The sequence below is a fragment of the Aegilops tauschii genome, chromosome 1 (genome assembly GCF_002575655.3).
Source record: "Aegilops tauschii subsp. strangulata cultivar AL8/78 chromosome 1, Aet v6.0, whole genome shotgun sequence".
NCBI classification, from domain to species: Eukaryota; Viridiplantae; Streptophyta; class Magnoliopsida; order Poales; family Poaceae; genus Aegilops; species Aegilops tauschii.
In genome coordinates this window covers 336,416,648-336,437,580 of record NC_053035.3, presented here as the reverse complement: position 1 = coordinate 336,437,580, position 20,933 = coordinate 336,416,648, and the positions used below count along the sequence as shown (strand labels likewise).

Here is a 20,933-nt window from a genome sequence, read left to right as displayed (position 1 = left end):
TTTGTTAGCTCCCTTTGGATCGACAAAACCTTTCGGTTGCATCATATACAACTCTTCTTCCAGAAATCCATTCAGGAATGCAGTTTTTACATCCATTTGCCAAATTTCATAATCATAAAATGCGGCAATTGCTAACATGATTCGGACAGACTTAAGTATCGCTACGGGTGAGAAGGTCTCATCGTAGTCAATCCCTAGAACTTGTTGAAAACCTTTCGCAACAAGTTGAGCTTTATAGACAGTAACATTACCGTCAGCGTCAGTCTTCTTCTTGAAGATCCATTTATTCTCAATGGCTTGCCGATCATCGGGCAAGTCAACCAAAGTCCACACTTTGTTCTCATACATGGATCCCATCTCAGATTTCATGGACTCAAGCCACTTTGCAGAATCTGGGCTCACCATCGCTTCTTCATAGTTCGTAGGTTCGTCATGGTCTAGCAACATAACTTCCAGAACAGGATTACTGTACCACTCTGGTGCGGATCTTACTCTGGTTGACCTATGAGGTTCAGTTACAACTTGATCTGAAGTTTCATGATCATCATCATTAACTTCCTCACTAATTGGTGTAGGTGTCGCAGAAACCGGTTTCTGTGATGAACTACTTTCCAATAAGGGAGCAAGTACAGTTACCTCATCAAGTTCTACTTTCCTCCCACTCACTTCTTTCGAGAGAAACTCCTTCTCTAGAAAGATTCCAAATTTAGCAACAAAAGTCTTGCCTTCGGATCTGTGATAGAAGGTGTACCCAACAGTCTCTTTTGGGTATCCTATGAAGACACATTTTTCCGAGTTGGGTTCGAGCTTATCAGGTTGAAGCTTTTTCACATAAGCATCGCAGCCCCAAACTTTAAGAAACGGCAACTTTGATTTCTTGCCAAACCACAGTTCATAAGGCGTCGTCTCAATGGATTTCGATGGTGTCCTATTTAACATGAATGCAGCCGTCTCTAAAGCATAACCCCAAAACGATAGCGGTAAATCAGTAAGAGACATCATAGATCGCACCATATCAAGTAAAGTACGATTACGACGTTCGGACACACCATTACGCTGTGGTGTTCCGGGTGGCGTGAGTTGCGAAACTATTCCGCATTTTTTCAAATGAAGACCAAACTCGTAACTCAAATATTCTCCTCCACGATCAGATCGCAGAAACTTCATTTTCTTGTTACGATGATTTTCAACTTCACTCTGAAATTCCTTGAACTTTTAAAATGTTTCAGACTTATGTTTCATTAAGTAGATATACCCATATCTGCTCAAATCATCTGTGAAGGTGAGAAAATAACGATATCCGCCTCGAGCCTCAATATTCATCGGACCACATACATCTGTATGTATGATTTCCAACAAATCTGTTGCTCACTCCATTGTTCCCTAGAACGGCGTTTTAGCATCTTGCCCATGAGGCACGGTTCGCAAGTACCAAGTGATTCATAATCAAGTGGTTCCAAAAGTCCATCAGTATGGAGTTTCTTCATGCGCTTTACACCGATATGACCTAAACGGCAGTGCCACAAATAAGTTGCACTATCATTATCAACTCTGCATCTTTTGGCTTCAATATTATGAATATGTGTATCACTACTATCGAGATTCAACAAAAATAGACCACTCTTCAAGGGTGCATGACCATAAAAGATATTACTCATATAAATAGAACAACCATTATTCTCTGATTTAAATGAATAACTGTCTCGCATCAAACAAGATCCAGATATAATGTTCATGCTCAACGCTGTCACCAAATAACAACTATTCAGGTCTAAAACTAATCCCGAAGGTAGATGTAGAGGTAGCATGCCGACCGCGATCACATTGACTTTGGAACTATTTCCCACGCACATCGTCACCTCATCCTTAGCCAATCTTCGCTTAATCCGTAGTCCCTGTTTCGAGTTGCAAATATTAGCAACAGAACCAGTATCAAATACCCAGGTGCTACTGCGAGCATTAGTAAGGTACACATCAATAACATGTATATCACATATACCTTTGTTCACCTTGCCATCCTTCTTATCCGCCAAATACTTGGGGCAGTTACGCTTCCAGTGACCAGTCTACTTGCAGTAGAAGCACTCAGTCTCAGGCTTAGGTCCAGACTTGGGTTTCTTCTCCTGAGCAGCAACTTGCTTGTTGTTCTTCCTGAAGTTCCCCTTCTTCTTCCCTTTGCCCTTTTTCTTAAAAACTGGTGGTCTTATTGACCATCAACACTTGATGCTCCTTTTTTATTTCTACCTCCGCAGCCTTTAGCATTGCGAAGAGCTCGGGAATCGTCTTATCCATCCCTTGCATGTTATAGTTCATCACGAAGCTCTTGTAGCTTGGTGGTAGTGATTGAAGAATGCTGTCAATGACGCTATCATCCGGAAGATTAACTCCCAGTTGAATCAAGTGATTGTTATACCCAGACATTTTGAGTATATGCTCACTGACAGAACTATTTTCCTCCATCTTGCAGCTGTAGAACTTATTGGAGACTTCATATCTCTCAATCCGGGCATTTGCTTGAAATATTAACTTCAACTCCTGGAACATCTCATATGCTCCATGACGTTCAAAACATCGTTGAAGACCCGGTTCTAAGCCGTAAAGCATGGCACACTGAACTATCGAGTAGTCATCAGCTTTGCTCTGCCACACGTTCATAACATCTGGTGTTGCTCCTGCAGCAGGTCTGGCACCCAACGGTGCTTCCAGGACGTAATTCTTCTATGCAGCAATGAGGATAATCCTCAAGTTACGGACCCAGTCCGTGTAATTGCTACCATCATCTTTCAACTTTGCTTTCTCAAGGAACGCATTAAAATTCAACGGAACAACAGCACGGGCCATCTATCTACAATCAACATAGACAAGCAAAATACTATCAGGTACTAAGTTCATGATAAATTTAAGTTCAATTAATCATATTACTTAAGAACTCCCACTTAGATAGACATCCCTCTAATCCTCTAAGTGATCATGTGATCCAAATCAACTAAACCATGTCCGATCATCACGTGAGATGGAGTAGTTTCAATGGTGAACATCACTATGTTGATCATATCTACTATATGATTCACGCTCGACCTTTCGGTCTTAGTGTTCCGAGGCCATATCTGTTATATGCTAGGCTCGTCAAGTTTAACCTGAGTATTCCGCGTGTGCAACTGTTTTGCACCCGTTGTATTTGAACGTAGAGCCTATCACACCCGATCATCACGTGGTGTCTCAGCACGAAGAACTTTCGCAACGGTGCATACTCAGGGAGAACACTTATACCTTGATAATTTAGTGAGGGATCATCTTATAATGCTACCGTCAATCAAAGCAAGATAAGATGCATAAATGATAAACATCACATGCAATCAATATAAGTGATATGATATGGCCATCATCATCTTGTGCTTGTGATCTCCATCTTCGAAGCACCGTCATGATCACCATCGTCACCGGCGCGACACCTTGATCTCCATCGTAGCATCGTTGTCGTCTCTCCAATCTTATGCTTCTACGACTATCGCTACCGCTTAGTGATAAAGTAAAGCATTACAGGGCGATTGCATTGCATACAATAAAGCGACAACCATATGGCTCCTGCCAGTTGCCGATAACTCGGTTACAAAACATGATCATCTCATACAATAAAATTTAGCATCATGCCTTGACCATATCACATCACAACATGCCCTGCAAGAACAAGTTAGACGTCCTCTACTTTGTTGTTGCAAATTTTACGTGGCTGTTACGGGCTTAGCAAGAACCGTTCTTACCTACGCATCAAAACCACAACGATAGTTTGTCAAGTTGGTGCTGTTTTAACCTTCGCAAGGACCGGGCGTAGCCACACTCGGTTCAACTAAAGTTGGAGAAACTGACACCCGCCAGCCACCTGTGTGCAAAGTACGTCGGTAGAACCAGTCTCGCGTAAGCGTACGCGTAATGTCGGTCCGGGCCGCTTCATCCAACAATACCGCCGAAGCAAAGTATGACATGCTGGTAAGAAGTATGACTTATATCTCCCACAACTCACTTGTGTTCTACTCGTGCATATGACATCTACGCATAAAACCTGGCTCGGATGCCACTGTTGGGGAACGTAGTAATTTCAAAAAAATTCCTGCGCACACGCAAGATCATGGTGATGCATAGCAAAGAGAGGGGAGAGTATTGTCCACGTACCCTCGTAGACCGAAAGCGGAAGCGTTAGCACAACGCGATTGATGTAGTCGTACGTCTTCATGATCCGACCGATCAAGTACCGAACGCACGGCACCTCCGAGTTCAGCACACGTTCAGCCCGATGACGTCCCTCGAACTCCGATCCGGCCGAGTGTTGAGGGAGAGTTTCGTCAGCACGACGGCGTGGTGACGATGATGATGTTCTACCGACGCAGGGCTTCGCCTAAGCACCGCTACAGTATTATCGAGGTGGACTATGGTGGAGGGGGGCACCGCACACGGCTAAAATATCAACAGATCAATTGTTGTGTCTTTGGGGTGCCCCCTGCTCCCGTATATAAAGGAGCAAGGGGGGAGAGGCGGCCGGCCAGGAGAGGGGCGCGCCAGGAGGAGTCCTACTCCCACCGGGAGTAGGACTCCCTCCCTTCCTTGTTGGATTAGGAGAAGGGGGGAAAGAGGAGGAGGAGAAGAAGGAAAGGGGGGCGCCGCCCCCCTCCTTGTCCAATTCGGACTAGAGGGGGAGGGGGCGTGCGGCCTGCCCTGGCCGCCCCTCCTCTTCTCCACTAAGGCCCATATAGGCCCATTAATTCCCCGGGAGGGTTCCGGTAACCCCCCCGGTACTCCGATATATATCCGATAACCCCCGGAACCATTCCGGTGTCCGAATATAGTCGTCCAATATATCAATCTTCATGGCTCGACCATTTTGAGACTCCTCGTTATGTCCGTGATCACATTCGGGACTCCGAACAACCTTCGGTACATCAAAAAATATAAACTCATAATATAACTGTCATCGAAACTTTAAGCGTGCGGACCCTACGGGTTCGAGAACTATGTAGACATGACCGAGACACGTCTCCGGTCAATAACCAATAGCGGAATCTGGATGCTCATATTGGCTCCCACATATTCTACGAAGATCTTTATCGGTCAGACCGCATAACAACATACGTTGTTCCCTTTGTCATCGGTATGTTACTTGCCCGAGATTCGATCGTCGGTATCTCAATACCTAGTTCAATCTTGTTACCGGCAAGTCTCTTTACTCGTTCTGTAATACATCATCCCGCAACTAACTCATTAGTTGCAATGCTTGCAAGGCTTAAGTGATGTGCATTACCGAGTGGGCCCAGAGATACCTCTTCGACAATCGGAGTGACAAATCCTAATCTCGAAATACGCCAACCCAACAAGTACCTTCGGAGACACTGGTAGAGCACCTTTATAATCACCCAGTTACGTTGTGATGTTTGGTAGCACACAAAGTGTTCCTCCGGTAAACGGGAGTTGCATAATCTCATAGTCATAGGAACATGTATAAGTCATGAAGAAAGCAATAGCAGAATACTAAACGATCGTGTGCTAAGCTAACGGAATGGGTCAAGTCAATCACATCATTCTCCTAATGATGTGATCCCGTTAATCAAATGACAACTCATGTCAATGGCTAGGAAACATAACCATCTTTGATCAACCAGCTAGTCAAGTAGAGGCATACTAGTGACACTCTGTTTGTCTATGTATTCACACAAGTATTATGTTTCCGGTTAATACAATTCTAGCATGAATAATAAACATTTATCATGATATAAGGAAATAAATAATAACTATATTATTGCCTCTAGGGCATATTTCCTTCAGATGGTGTGCATCCCCTTGTTTTTCTAGCGAGAAGTGCGAGGGAAGAAGACGATGCGGGGAAGGGCCAAATCCAATGGCCACGCACGAATAGATCGGGTGGCTATGCGTCGAGACCGTTGTGTAGCGCTGCCCTCGAGAGAAAGATGTCAGGAAGGGTCACTGGGGTACAAAAATCTTACACTTACAGAAACTGCTACGGACTAATTTTATCGGGTGATGTGTCCTCTTAATTCTCCCCCTCTAGATTTTGACTGACTCACTCCTTGATTTTAACTCAACCCTGTCAACCCGTAACCCCCTTTCCGAAAGTAATGACCCGTAGATGTAGCAAAGCTCATCCTACCCGATCACTCGGTGATATACCTAGCCAGAAGTCGGGTCGGGCCTAAAAAAGCCCGCAACAGAAAACCTAGGCTCGGGCCTGGGCCGGCCTTTGGGCCTAGATTTTAGGCCCAAGCCCGGCCCATCAGTGGAAAATCCGGTCGGGCCTCTTCCTTAAAACACACATATGCTAACAGCAACTCCAATGGGGCGACCCATTTCGTCCGCCCGCGTCCGTTTTTCGTCCGCGGGCGACCCATTCCAGGCCCAATTTTGAGCCGGATTTGCGTCGGCGCGGACACGAGACAGACGCGCGCGCGCCTACTCGTCTCCTCGGGCCCGCCGGTCGGTGGCAGCCACCAACATTCCCCCCATTTTCCCCAAAAACGCTCCCGCCCGCGCACGCCCCCGCCCCCAACCAGCCATGGAGGACGCCATCGACCTCGACCTCGACGCCGCTGCCGGCCTCGCCTCCCTCGCCTCGTCCGGCGCCGTCGCCCCCTCTGGGAAAGGCAAGCGTCGTGCCCCACGCAAGACCGTCGCGGCGACCAAGCCGAAGAAGGCGCTGACGCCCGAACAGCGGGCAAGGGAGTCGGCCAAGAGGAAGGGCCGGAGGCACGCCGCGGACGCGAGGGATTAGGTCGCCGCGCAGCAGGAGTTCACCAACGCTCGCGTCGCCGCGGCAACGAGGGAGGCGCTCTACATGATAGGGGTAAACCCTAGCCAGCACAACGTCCTCCAAGCCGCCGTCGCCGCGGCTAGCACCGGCTCGTCGGCATTTCCTCGGATGGTGCTGCCCGACTCACCCCGCGCGTCGGCTTGCAACCCGGTCCCCGACTTCCACGTCTACCCACAGGCCTCCCGCCTCTCCGGGGAGTGCTCACCCGACATGAGCGTGGTCGCGCCTTCCACGCCCGCGCCCGCACCCATCGGCCTCAGCGCCACCCCGGTGGTCGATGGCTCGTCGTCCGGCGGCACGAGGAAATGCGCGCGACAGACGCCAGCCGGCGTGCTCCCGGACGCCCTTAACCTGTTCGAGGAAATGCCGTCCGCCGTCGACGAGGACTACATGCAAAACCTCATCTTCGAGGGTGGTGCGCCGGGCGCTGGCTACGATCCCGACGAGACACAAAGCCAGGACGGCCGCGGGGCGTTCACGCCGGCCGCTGGCTATGATCCCGATCAGGCGGCCTTCATGCGTGATCAGGTCGGCATCGATCTGGACGGCTTCCCTCTCGACCACGAGTTCCCGGAGGACTATGGGCTAGAGGAAGAGGACGAGTGCGACATTGAAGTGGAGCCTTTGTTCAAGGACGAGCTCGCCAACCAAACCGGTCCTAAGCCGAAGCGCAAGAGCAAGCGCACGAAGGCGTACACAGCTGCCGAGTACAAGCTTCTTTGCGAGTGTTGGCGAGACATTGGACAAGACCCAAAGACAGGCGCCGAGCAAAAGCATTCAACCTTTTGGACTCGTGTGCACCGCGAGTTTCATGAGCGCAAGAAGTTTCCACCTTACCAATTTGTGAGCACGCGTGGGTGGGTCTCCATTTCCAAGCGGTGGAGGGTGATCCAACAAGAGTGCAACAAGTTTTGTGCCATCCTTGAGAGCGTCAAGGCCCGCCCCGTGAGCGGCATCGGCGTGCAAGACATGGAATGATAGCAAGCAAGCCGCCCTCTTTTGTGCCATCAAGATCATCCTTTTACGTCTTCATTTTGCTATCACTTGACCATATGCTTGCATGGAAACATTTTGTAGGCATTTCAAGTTGTGGAGACATTCAAGGTTCAATACAATGGCAAGTGCTTCAACCTCTCCCATTGCTATCGGGTCATCAAGGACGAAGAGAGGTTCAAGGCACAATATGTCGCGCTCAAGGCACGTGGGGGGAAGGGCGCCGTGGAGGATGTTGGGGAGGGCGAGCCGGCACGGCCGCAGGGGAAGACCAACTCCAAGAAGGAGGACAAGCGAGATGCGGCCACCAACGCCTTGATCGCAAGCGTGGACGGCATGATGAATAAGAAGGACTCAAGTGAGGAGGAGCGCCGGCGTTTCAAGGCGGAGCAAATGGATGTTTTCATGGAGATCCAAAGGAGGAGGCTTGATCTTGACGCGGAGAAGCAAGCCAAGATGTTCGAGCTCGAGGCGGAGAAGCAAACCAAAATGCTAGAGATCGAGGCCGCCAACGCCAAGACAAAGGCGAAAGAAGTGGCTCTTGCAAGCATGATGACCGGGGTGGAGATCATGAAGGTGGATCTCAACGCCTTGTCGTCAAGAAAGAGGCCGTGGTTCGAGAAGATGCAGGCCGACATGCTCAAGTTCGAGGACGAGTGATCTATGGCGTCGAGGGCCATCTTTTTGTATGCCGGCATGACCACGGGAGCCGCGATGGCGTGGTCGAACTCAAGTCCCACCATTTTTTGTGTGATGGCATGTGTGCCGGCCAGCTGGCGAGTGCGCCAGCATGAACTGTGGTTTTTTCTGAAGCCGGCATTGTATGCCGGCGCTGGCATGATGCCGGCATGAGACATGGCCGCTGGCATGATCGGCCACGGGCCTTTTTTATTTAAAAGTTGAATGCGGATATGAAATGGGTCGGTGGGTTGGGCGCTTTGCCGACCCAAATGCAAAACTGGGCGGACACCGGGCGGGCGGCCGACCCAAACGGACAAAAAGCGGACAAATGTGCCGTCCGTTTGGGTCGCCCCATTGGAGTTGCTCTAAGCCCAAGCTTGTCCCTTCCCAGCCTTCGGGCTCAAAACTTAGGCCCAGGCTCGGTCCGTGGACAAGGCCGGGCCGACCGGACGGGGTTTCCCATGACCAGGTATACTCGGTGAAAATCTTCTAAAAAGAAGGGATACTCGATGAAAACGATTGGAGATGGCCTCCTACGGAGCAAGCAGACTCCCCTCCTTTCCTTGCTTGTACTAGAAAGTGGGAACCAACCACCGCACTCTCTCTCCTTTTACCCTTTTTGCTCCCGCTCCATCTCGTCCCGAGATGCTTTTCAGCTCGCTCTCCGCTTCTTCCCGGCGAAATGCATCAGCACCACGTACGCACGGCACCACCCATGTCCATGTCCATGTCCATGTAGTAGGAGAGAGCAGAGGACGGTGAAAGAAAGATTCCAACGCAGCAAGCTTCTCTCTCTACACCAGCACACGCACAGCGGGACGGCCGGGCCCTACAGTCACGCACAGCACACGCCCCCCGACACGCGCACACACACATGGGGTGGGGGTGGGGGTGGGGGGAGCCTGGCGATGGCGCAAGAGGGAGGGCCGTCCCCTCTCCTTTGACAAAAGGGGCGGCCGCCGCAGGGATGGAGGGAGGGATCCAACGATTTGCCATGTGCAGCGCCTCCCCTACACCACCACACACCGCAGCTAGCACCCTATCCATCACCCTCTTCCTCCCCTTCTTGCTTCTTCTTGATTGATCGCCCACGCCCGGTCCACCCTTCTTCTTGGTCCTGCCCCTAGCCCTACAGCTTAGATGCGTGCATATGTAGCTGCATTGCCCAATTGAGGCGCCAATTCGGAGAAAGATATCGCTGCCGCATTCATGCGTGCCGGAGCTATACCACCCACCGATTTGGGGGTAGGTGAGGACCAGTGTTCGCTTCGGGTTTAGATTTGGGAGCGCTGCTTCGCTTGACCATTTCTCAAGTGCAACGCTGCTGCTGCTTACCCCGACACAAGGAAGGAAAAGGGAATCCCCCCTCCACGACTTTGCTGATTCGATGTCACGGGCATCCGGATGTCATTGCCGATCGCCGCCATAGTCGGCATTGCCGCCGGTGGCGCCGCCTTGCTCGTCTTGGTGGCCGTGGTGATCGCGCTCTGGTGCCGGGCGCGCGCGCGGCGTAACAGGACCTCCGACACCGGCTCCTCGGATCCTTCCACCCTAGGTGAATTGCGGTTGCTGTTCCGTGCACCGTCCTTGGATGGCAATGCTGCTGCTGCTGCTGCTGCTTTCTTTCTCCGGCAAATTTTCCAGCTCTGCTCTGCTAACGCGACGTTTGTGTGTTGCTGGTGGCATCAGTGGAGTGGGGCAAGGGGGGGCGAAGTTCCTCGGCGCCGGAGCGTCAGGGCGCGAGACAGTTCTCTCTCGAGGAGCTGGCGCAGGCGACCAATAACTTCAGCGAGGCCAACTTGGTTGGCGCCGGGAGCTTTGGCCTGGTGTACAAGGGGTTGCTTTTTGATGGTTCAGTCGTGGCCATCAAGAGGCGCATGGGAGCACCAAGGCTGGAGTTTTCCGACGAGGTAAACTATTTAGATGCAACTGCAAATGCAGGGACATTGTTGTTCTTGTAAGGATACAGTATAATTTACCTCCATTCTGCCATGCTTGTGACCAGAGAAAATCTGGTCTCCTGAATTTTATGTCTGACTGTTTCGTCATACCGTGTCGAAGTTTCTGGTTTTGATGTTCTATGTGATGCTGACTTGAGAATTAAGTGTCTTGAATTACATTGGATACGACAGTTAACGGCATTGCCTAAATTGTGCCGTATTTATGGTCAGATAGTGAACATTTTAGTGGAGTGACTTATTTGTGGGGTAAGTTTGGAAGATCTGTCTCTTGTCCATTATTGTTGTTGTTTGCTATTGAAAAAAACTTGCCTCAATTAGACAGGGACAGCTAAATAAATGCGTCTGTTGCGGCCTAATAAATTTGGCATTCTTAACTTCTTTGGCGTCCTTGCATTATGCAGGTTAGGAGGCTTTCAGAGATATGTCATCGGAACATCGTAACTCTGATTGGTTATTGCCAGGAAGGAGGTCTACAAATGCTAGTGTTTGAGTACTCACCCAATGGCAATGTCTGTAGCCATCTATATGGTAATATTTGGTTATCGTCAGAAATTAGATTGTGGCTTCTTTTTTTTTCTTTTCTGAAACCTTACACCTTTTGCTAGATTCAGGGAAAGGCTCCATGACACGGCTTGAGTTCAAACAGAGGCTAGCAATAGCCATTGGTGCAGCTAAAGGTAGTACAACTATGAGATGTCGCCTTTTTTTCTGTTATGAATTTATAAAATAGCAAGTATAACTGCAGTTTGACTTGCAGGTCTGAATCATCTGCATAGTCTTATGCCTCCTTTGATCCACAAGAACTTCAAGACGAGCAATGTACTGGTCGATGAGAATTTTATTGCGAAGGTGGCTGATGCTGGACTTTTTAGGTTACTTAGAGGACATGAAGATGTCGGGTCATCGCATGGGTTTAGCAGCAGTGTCTACCAGGATCCCGAGTAAGTTCAAGTACCATATCCTTTTATCTTCTGTTTTTCAGACCAGGCAACAAATATGTAGACTGCCATGTCGCCGTTGGAGATTGATATGTTCGAAAAGCTTGTGCACGAAATGTATCATTCAGTTTCATTTTTAGGAAAAATGTCATCTAGTTGTATTGTTGTTGTGTCTTTCAATTGTGGGATGATCAGTCTAATCCTCTCTGTAATAATCCTTGTGACTCATAACGCATTGTGCATGTTTGTTCTTAGAGCACACTCGGTGGCGCAGTTTTCTGAAAGCAGCGACGTCTACAGCTTTGGAGTGTTTCTTTTGGAGCTAATTACTGGAAGAGAAGCTGCTAGCTTGCAACCTCCAGAATCCAGAGAATCTCTGGCCCACTGGGTAATTTCCTTTGGCATGTAGCTGTAAGCTGCCTAGAGAAAATGCTATGAATTTTTACTGCCTCTCTGAAAGAAGTCTTCAGCAAGCAAAATGACAGCCTATGATTTTTAGCAAGTTGACAGACTACCTATGATTTATTGATTTTGTGAACCTTCTGCTGCCTTTTTTGTTAGGAGAAAGGATGGAATCTTTGATTCACTGTTCCAATGATTAACCTATGATCAGGTTGTGTGCACATTGACAAAATGTAACTATGTTGCCTTGCTAAAGCAATGGAGCGTAGATTTTGCCAACTCACTAACAGCTAGAAAATATCTGTCTAGAAACAGTTTCACTCCTTTTGCTGTGATGAAAACATATATGTCACATTCAGTAAGATTGCTTGAATTCTTCTTCATTTTATGTTAAATAGTAGTCCTTGACGTTTGATATGCTATTTTCCTACCTTGATTGAGATATAACTTTATAAAAAAAAGTCGTCAAAACAACTATAAAGAGAATTGATGTTGCTTGTGCACCATTTGATTAGACAGTATATCCTAACATCCCACTGACAGGCATTTTGTTGTCTTTTTGAAAGCTGGAAGCACATTTCAGTTCAAATGAACTGATTGACCCAAGGTTAGGTGGCGGTTTCACGACAGAAGGTATGAAAGAATTTGTTGGGCTTGCTTTCCAGTGTCTGAACCCATCCTCCAGAAGGCGGCCGAAGATGAGGCTGGTTGCGGCTGAACTAGACCGTATTCTCGAGACGGAGATGTCTCTAACAACGATTATGGGCGACGGAACCGCCATCATCACCCTTGGGAGCCAACTATTTACATCGTAAAGACAGAGATTGATTGCATGTCTGTTATTTGATGACATGATGATTGTTTTTTTAGAGTCCAGCAGCTGTTGTTTATGATAAGTTGTACAGGCTCTGCATTGTAGCGAATTACCATGTATGGTTGTTTTTTAAGCTTATCATGGTTGTTATATTCTGTAAGGTAGGTGAGAAGAAATAGATCTGTATGTATCTTTCTTTTTCTTCCTCATATTTGTCACTCGACGAATTGTATGTAATTTTCAGATCATTTGCTGTTTTGATGTTGTAATCCCTGAGAGCACTATCAATTTGAGTTCCTGTGCTAAGTTGGTACCATATTAACTTCCTACTAGTTGACAGCTACTGTAATTGCCAGCGGTTGCATTGCTCATACAATGTAGCACTTTCCTAATCTTGGTTAGATCCTGACAGGGACACATTGTTTCAAGCCTCCCAATTGCCATGATACAATCTCTAACCTTCACTGCCTAGCAAAACCTTTGATTAGCTATGTTACCGCTTGCTCAGCCCCTCTTGTAGTGTTGCTAGTTGCAGGTGCAGGGTTTTCCATGTGACAACATGGATATCTTATCATTATTATCATGCTTAATTGTTAAACTTGATTATATACCTGACTAAGGGTGGAAGGCTCAGTCATATGCCCTGGTGATTTTTTCCACTCTGGTCAACCCCTAGTTTTCGTAGTTTTGGCTATTATGTTCATTGATGAGCACATTCTACCATGTGTGGGGTATTACGGGATCCCCTTGAGCTCCTTTATCTAGCGTTGAACTCTTCCAGAAGGCCCAACATTGGTACTAAAATTTGCAAACATAAAACTTGCATAGAGGGTCACCCCCTCCAGATATTTTCAAAATAACATGGGCCAGCGCCCGAGAAAAGCGTTGATCCGCAAAAGGCAGTGTGCGGAGGCACCCCCGGGAAACCGGGCTTGGCTAAATGTAAGCTTTTCCATCCGGCTGGGACCGGGTCTAGAGATACGTTCGGCTCTGATCCGGATGTCAACTCGTCGAGAGGTCTTTTGGGTCAGTTTGACATTAGCTATTGACAATTGTTAACTCCGAACTCCTGGAACGTAGTGTGTTCTTACACGGTGGCTCTCATAGGCTTGAACTTGGAGGAACGGGTTATGCATGAGGATTATATAGTGCACAGTTGGAGCATCCTTGTAGGTTTAATTCCTTCCAGAAAGTCATGTCCATGGACCACGGTTACGGAAGACTTGGAAATTTATAATGTCAGGCGTAGACAATTTAACTAATAACAAAATCTTACTCAAACGTGTGCTTACCGTGATTGTTTCTTCTTTTGGGTATGCAAACAAAAAGACGACACGGTGGGGTTATAAATTATTCGTAGTCAGGGGTTCAGGATCACTTCTTGATCAACTAGTTTGTGCCCCCTTTTTCGTAAGTTGGTCTCATCTTATTCTAGTATTCGTAGGAATAGTTGGTTTATACTGCTTAGCTGCTTGCTGCAATGTCTAACACTTGTCAATTTCCAACCTATGAGTGTTGTTAGTCTTGGTACCCTTGGTAATGAGAGTTGTTGAGTCCAAAAAGCTCACAGATACCACAACAGCCTCAAGTGCGGGTACAGGTTAGGTAAAGCTTTGCGCTAAGAGCGTGAACGATCTACGTGAAGTTCTTCTTAGACGACAACTAGTAGAGATAAGAATCCTCGTCGGTAGTTTGGAACCCGTTGGTTATGGGACGATTTGCTCATCTTCGAACCTCTTATTGGTGTACAACTATGTTATCATATTGGCATATATCTGCCCAATTCTCATTCATACATAAACTCTTCTATTCTTGCTTAGTTGTACTTGTTGTGATATTCCATCGTTGTTCACCGACATATTGATAGTGCGTGTATGTTATGAAGTCACATGTTAGGGCTACCAATATGCGCTTCTAGCCTCCGTGAAGATTGCAAAGTCTTTGTTGGGAGTAGGACTGCATGTTGGGCCTTACACGTGGTTTGTACAAGTGCCTGGTAATTCTGTAATTAGGCATGAAATAAAAATAGGTGTGGTATTTTTGTTCTGGATAACAAATGAATTATTGCATAACTTTTATTAGAAATCATCTTAAATATATAGATGTATGCAATATTTTTGGTCGTATCCAATGTAGCCACGTCCTCATCATCCTCCCCTTCTTGAAAGCAAAGCCGTCCATGGAGTTGCTTAATCAGAAACATGGGTAACAAAAGAGACAAGATGTACACGTTGTATATGTATATGTCATCTATTTTACTTCCGTAAGTTGTTGAACATGTGACACATCTATACATGGCTAACTTTTTATATGTGGTGAAATATAAAACCAAAATAGTATCACAAGAATTAAACCACATGAAAATATTGCAACTCGGTTTGGTATCCCGATACTACTTGATAGGGCAAAGGTGTCTCGATCTTTTGATGAGATGATAACTACCGATTTGGTGGAGAATAACTTTGATGATCCGACTACAACATGTGACCATGTTGCGCCTTAGCAATCGCTAAACCAATCTCCTGGAGGTTACTGCCGATGCCAGGAGCACAATGAGGCTGACCACGAGGGTCTATTCCTGCAAGCAATCGAAGAACGAACAAGAATATGATAAGCAACTTGAATATTGCGAATATAGATGAAGTATTAATAAAAGTGGGGTTTCGAAAGAGGTCATGGCATGGTCGTTGGACACAAATGAATTACATGAAGTTGCAATGGCTAACTTTTAACTAAAAACCCCCAAAAAATACTACTAGATTGATCTACTTATACGGGACTAAGGGGTGGCGTCAAGGGGGTGGAAGGACGTCCCAGGGCAGCCAAAACACAACCCTAGGTTGTACAAGGCCCATGGGCCCATGTGAAGGTGACACAACACGTTTTGACTTAGATTTTGACTCAGATTATCAGTGTTGCATTGTTTTTGCTCTATCTCCGCGCTCGGAAAGAATTTGAAGGTGAATCCAATTGTGTTGAAAAATACATGAGATAAGCTTTCCAACAAAAAGAAAGATTCACCCATTTTGGAGTCCAGATGCAAATGTTGTAAGCGGTTAAAGTCAGGTATGTATGTGCAGTCTGAATCTAAGTCCAGAACATAATAGACTTGGTCTCTAAGTTCTGTTGAGCCAAAAGTGACATGAGAGAACTTCTTGAACAACACCTAATTGTCCCCTTCTATTTTATCTTCACACGCGGTTTGCAAGTGTCTAGTAATTCTACAATTAGGCATGAAATAAAAATAGGTGAAGTATTTTTGTTCCGGATAACATAAATAGATCATTGCATAACTTTTATTAGAAATCATCTCAAATATATACATGTGTGCAATATTTTTGGTTGTATCCAAGATTGCCATGTCCTCGTCACTTCCCCACACCGGATAGAAGGGTGACTAAGGGGAAGTTCCACTATTTGCAAGTTAAGTCACAAAATGACTATTTTCCTTTGATGGCCACTCGACACAAGTTGGGAAGCAGATTTTGATTAAGCCTATAACAAGCTATCCCAACCTATATTATGAGTGTGTTCAAAATTCCTTTGGGGGTATGTGATGATCTAAACTATATGGTTAGAAACTTTTATTGGGGTGTGGAAAAATGTGAAGGAAATATGCCCTAGAGGCAATAATAAAGTTGTTATTTATATTTCCTTATATCATGATAAATGATTATTATTCATGCTAGAATTGTATTAACCGGAAACTTGGTACATGTGTGAATACATAGACAAACAGAGTGTCCCTAGTATGCCTCTACTTGACTAGCTCGTTAATCAAAGATGGTTAAGTTTCCTAACCATAGACATGTGTTGTCATTTGATCAACGGGATCACATCATTAGAGAATGATGTGATGGACAAGACCCATCCGTTAGCTTAGCATAATGATCGTTTAGTTCTATTGCTATTGCTTTCTTCATGACTTATACATATTCCTCTGACTATGATATTATGCAACTCCCGAATACCGGAGGAACACTTTGTGTGCTATCAAACGTCACAACATAGCTGGGTGATCATAAATATGCTCTACAGGTGTCTCCGAAGGTGTTTGTTGAGTTGGCATAGATCAAGATTAGGATTTGTCACTCCGTGTATCAGAGAGGTATCTCCGAGCCCTCTCGGTAATGCACATCACTATAAGCCTTGCAAGCAATGTGACTAATGAGTTAGTTACGGGATGATGCATTATGGAACGAGTAAAAAGACTTGCCAGTAACGAGATTGAACTAGGTATGATGATACCGACGATCGAATCTCGGGGAAGTAACATACCGATGACAAAGGGAATGTGAAAGTGCAACTATCCCTGGGTGGTTTTGGTAATTCCTAACAACATACAGCTCATTGAGCTAATGCTATTCCAAGATAAATATTTCAGGAAAGCTCAATGATTGGCATGGCATGGATTAGAAAGTGGACCCTTCAAAACGCTAAGGACAAAATATTGGCTCAAGCTCAAAGCACAAGACTCTACATTTTCTATTTTAGTGATCCAAGATCACATTGAGTCTATAGGAAAAGCCAATACTATTAAGAAGGGATGAGGTGTTGCTTAATGAGGTTTTTGCTCAAAATGCTTAGTGATATGCTCCAAAACCCTCCACTACTTTCTCACATCCACATATGTCCCAAACCAAAAAGTCCAACTCGGCCCCACCGATATTTCATATCCGGAGTCACCGAGTTCAGTTGACATAGCCACTGCCAGAACCCTAGTCTTTTCGGTCTCACCGATAGGGATCTCGGTCTCACCGAGATGGGATTGTAATCTCTCTGTTTCCCTTCATAACGTTTCAGTCAAACCGAGATGAGCGATCGGTCCCACCGAGATTGCAATGCAAACCCTCTGTTTCCTTTTCGTAACGTTTCGGTCTAACCGAGATGAGCGAATCGGTCCCACCGAGTTTGCCTGACCAACTCACTGTTAGTCTATTACCAAAATCGGTCTCACCGAGTTTGTGTAATCGGTCTCACCAAGATTACGTTATGCCCTAACCCTAACGAAATCGGTCCCACCGAGTTGACGTGTCGGTCCCACCGAAATGCCTAACGGTCACATTATGAACCAAATCGGTCTGACCGAGTTCTTTGAATCGGTCCCACCAAGTTTGGTGATTTGTGTGTAACGGTTAGATTTTGTGTGGAGGCTATATATACCCCTCCACCCACTCTTCATTCGTGGAGAGAGCCATCAGAACATGCCTACACTTCCAACACATATTTTCTGAGAGAGAACCACCTACACTTGTGTTGAGGTCAAGATATTCCATTCCAACCACATAAATCTTGATCTCTAGCCTTCCCCAAGTTGCTTTCCACTCAAACCTTCTTTCCACCAAATCCAAATCTTGTGAGAGAGAGTTGAGTGTTGGGGAGACTATCATTTGAAGCACAAGAGCAAGGAGTTCATCATCAACACACCATTTGTTACTTCTTGGAGAGTGGTGTCTCCTAGATTGGCTAGGTGTCACTTGGGAGCCTCCCTCAAGATTGTGGAGTTGAACCAAGGAGTTTGTAAGGGCAAGGAGATCGCCTAATTCGTGAAGATCTACCCTAGTGAGGCAAGTCCTTCGTTGGCGACGGCCATGGTGGGATAGATAAGGTTGCTTCTTCGTGGACCCTTCGTGGGTGGAGCCCACCGTGGACTCGCGCAACTGTTACCCTTCGTGGGTCGAAGTCTCCATCAACGTGGATGTACGGTAGCACCACCTATCGGAACCACGGATAAAAATCTCCGTGTCAACATTGCGTTTGCTCCCTCAAACTCCTCCCTTTACCTTCATATGCAATTGTCTTACATTCCGCTGCTATACTCTTAGAATTGCATGTGTAGGTTGATTGCTTGACTTGTGCTAAGTTGCTAAAATCTGCCAAGAACTAAAATTGGGAAAATGCTAGATTTTTATTTGGTCAAGTAGTCTAATCACCCCCCCCCTCTAGACATACTTTCGATCCTACAGAATGACGTATGTTGTTATGCGGTTTGACCGATAAAGATCTTTGAAGAATATGTAGGAGCCAATATGAGCATCCAAGTTCCGCTATTGGTTATTGACCAGAGATGTGTCTCGGTCATGTGTACATAGTTCTCGAACCCGTAGGGTCCGCACGCTAACGTTCGATGACGATTTGTATTATGAGTTATGTGTTTTGGTGACCGAAGTTTGTTCGGAGTCCCGGGTGAGATCAAGGACATGACGAGGACTCTTGAAATGGTCGAGAGGTAAAGATTGATATATTGGAAGGTTATATACGGACACCGGAATGGTTCCGAAGAAGATCGGGGATTTTTCGGAGTACCGGGAGGTTACCGGACCCCCCCCCCCCCCCGAGAAATTTAATGGGCCTCATGGGCCATAGTGGAGAGGAGGAGGAAGCCACAGGAGGTGCCCCCCCTCCAAGCCCAGTTCGAATAGGACAAGGGGTGGGGGCGCGGCCCCCCTTTCCTTCTCCCTCTCCACCTCTTTCCCCTTTCCCCCTCCGTTGGAAGGAAGGAGGGGGGGGTCCGATCCTACTTGGACTAGGAGTCCAAGTAGGACTCCCTGAAGGAAATATGCCCTAGAGGCAATAATAAAGATGTTATTTATATTCCTTATATCATGATAAACGTTTATTATTCATGCTAGAATTGTATTATGAGTTATGTGATTTGATGACTGAAGTTTGTTCGGAGTCCCAGATGAGATCACGGACATGACGAGGAGTCTCGAAATGGTCGAGAGGTAAAGATTCATATATTGGAAGGCTATATTCGGACATCGGAAAGGTTCCGAGTGATTCGGGTATTTTTCGGAGTACCGGAGAGTTACGGGAATTCACCGGGAGAAGTAATGGGCCTTATTGGGCCATACGGGAAAAGAGGAGGCAGGCCAAGGGGAGGTGGCGCGCGCCCCCTCCCATGGGTCCGAATTGGACTAGGGGAAGGGGCCGGCGCCCCCCTTGCCTTTTCCTACTCCCCCTCTCTTTCCCTTTTTCCTTCTCTCCTACTCCGAAAAGGAAAGGGATTCCTACTAGGACTTGGAAGTCCTAGTAGGACTCCATACTCTTGGCGCGCCCCTAGAGGGCTGGCCTCTCTCCCTCCCTCCTTTATATATGTGGGAAGGGGGCACCCCATAGACAAACCAAGTCTTCTCTTAGCCATGTGCGGTGCCCCCCTCCACAGTTACACACCTCAGTCATATTGTCGCAGTGCTTAGGCGAAGCCCTGCACCGGAAGCTTCATCATCACCGTCACCACATTGTCGTGCTGACGAAACTCTCCCTCGTGCTCAACTGGATCAAGAGCTCGAGGGACGTCATCGTGCTGAACGTGTGCGGAACACGGAGGTGCCGTATGTTCGGTACTTCGATCGGTTGGATCATGAAGATGTTCGACTACATCAACCGCGTTACTAAACGCTTCCGCTTTCGGTGTACGAGGGTACATGGACACACTCTCCCCGCTCGTTGCTATGCTTCTCCTAGATAGATCTTGCATGATCGTAGGATTTTTTTTGAAATACTGCGTTCCCCAACACTCCCCCCTTGGCGCGCCCCTCCTAGGCCGTCGGCCTCCTCCTCCCCCCTTTATATACGGGGGCGGGGGGCACCCCAAAGGCACACCAAGATTTTTCTTAGCCGTGTGCGGTGCCCCCCTCCACAGTTTACTCCTCCGGTCATAGCATCGTAGTGCTTAGGCGAAGCCCTGCGCGGATCACATCACCATCACCGTCACCGCGCCGTCGTGCTGACGGAACTCTCCCTCGACCCTCTACTGGATCAAGAGCTCGAGGGACGTCATCGAGCTGAACGTGTGCTGAACACGGAGGTGCCGTACGTTCGGTACTTGGATCAGTTGGATCGTGAAGACGTTCGACTACATAAACCACGTTAACATAACGCTTCCGCTTTCGGTCTATGAGGGTACGTGGACACACTCTCCCCTCTCGTTGCTATGCATCTCCTAGATAGATCTTGCGTGATCGTAGGAATTTTTTTGAATTACTACGTTCCCCAACAGTGGTATCAGAGCCAGGTCTATGTGTAGATGATATGCACGAGTAGAACACAATGAGTTGTGGCCGATAATAGTCATACTGCTTACCACCAATGTCTTACTTTGATTCGGCGGTATTGTTGGATGAAGCGGCCCGGACCGACATTACATGACCGCGTTCATGAGACTGGTTCTACCGACGTGCTTCACACACAGGTGGCTAGCGGGTGTATGTTTCTCCAACTTTAGTTGGATCAAGTTTTACTACGACCGGTCCTTGTTGAAGGTTAAAACAACACACTTGATGAAAAATCGTTGTGGTTTTGATGCGTAGGTTGAAGGAAATATG

The 20,933-nt window shown here is 47.0% G+C and overlaps 1 protein-coding gene across 2 annotated transcripts; it reads left to right on the top strand.

Annotated features, from left to right (window-relative positions):
* The first annotated feature begins 9,418 nt into the window (after positions 1–9,418).
* On the top strand, positions 9,419–12,909 carry LOC109785404 (leucine-rich repeat receptor protein kinase HPCA1). 2 transcript variants are annotated; one of them, XM_020344011.3, is made up of 7 exons: positions 9,419–10,043; positions 10,178–10,398; positions 10,851–10,977; positions 11,061–11,126; positions 11,207–11,390; positions 11,643–11,775; positions 12,356–12,909. In XM_020344011.3, exons 1-7 carry the CDS (start codon positions 9,893–9,895, stop codon positions 12,602–12,604), a joined length of 1,131 nt encoding a protein of 376 aa, XP_020199600.1. In that variant the 5' UTR covers positions 9,419–9,892; the 3' UTR covers positions 12,605–12,909. The 2 variants fall into 2 exon arrangements, with proteins under 2 accessions (XP_020199600.1, XP_020199599.1); XM_020344010.4 differs by having other exon boundaries at positions 9,420–10,043; positions 11,055–11,126.
* The last annotated feature ends 8,024 nt before the right edge of the window (positions 12,910–20,933 follow it).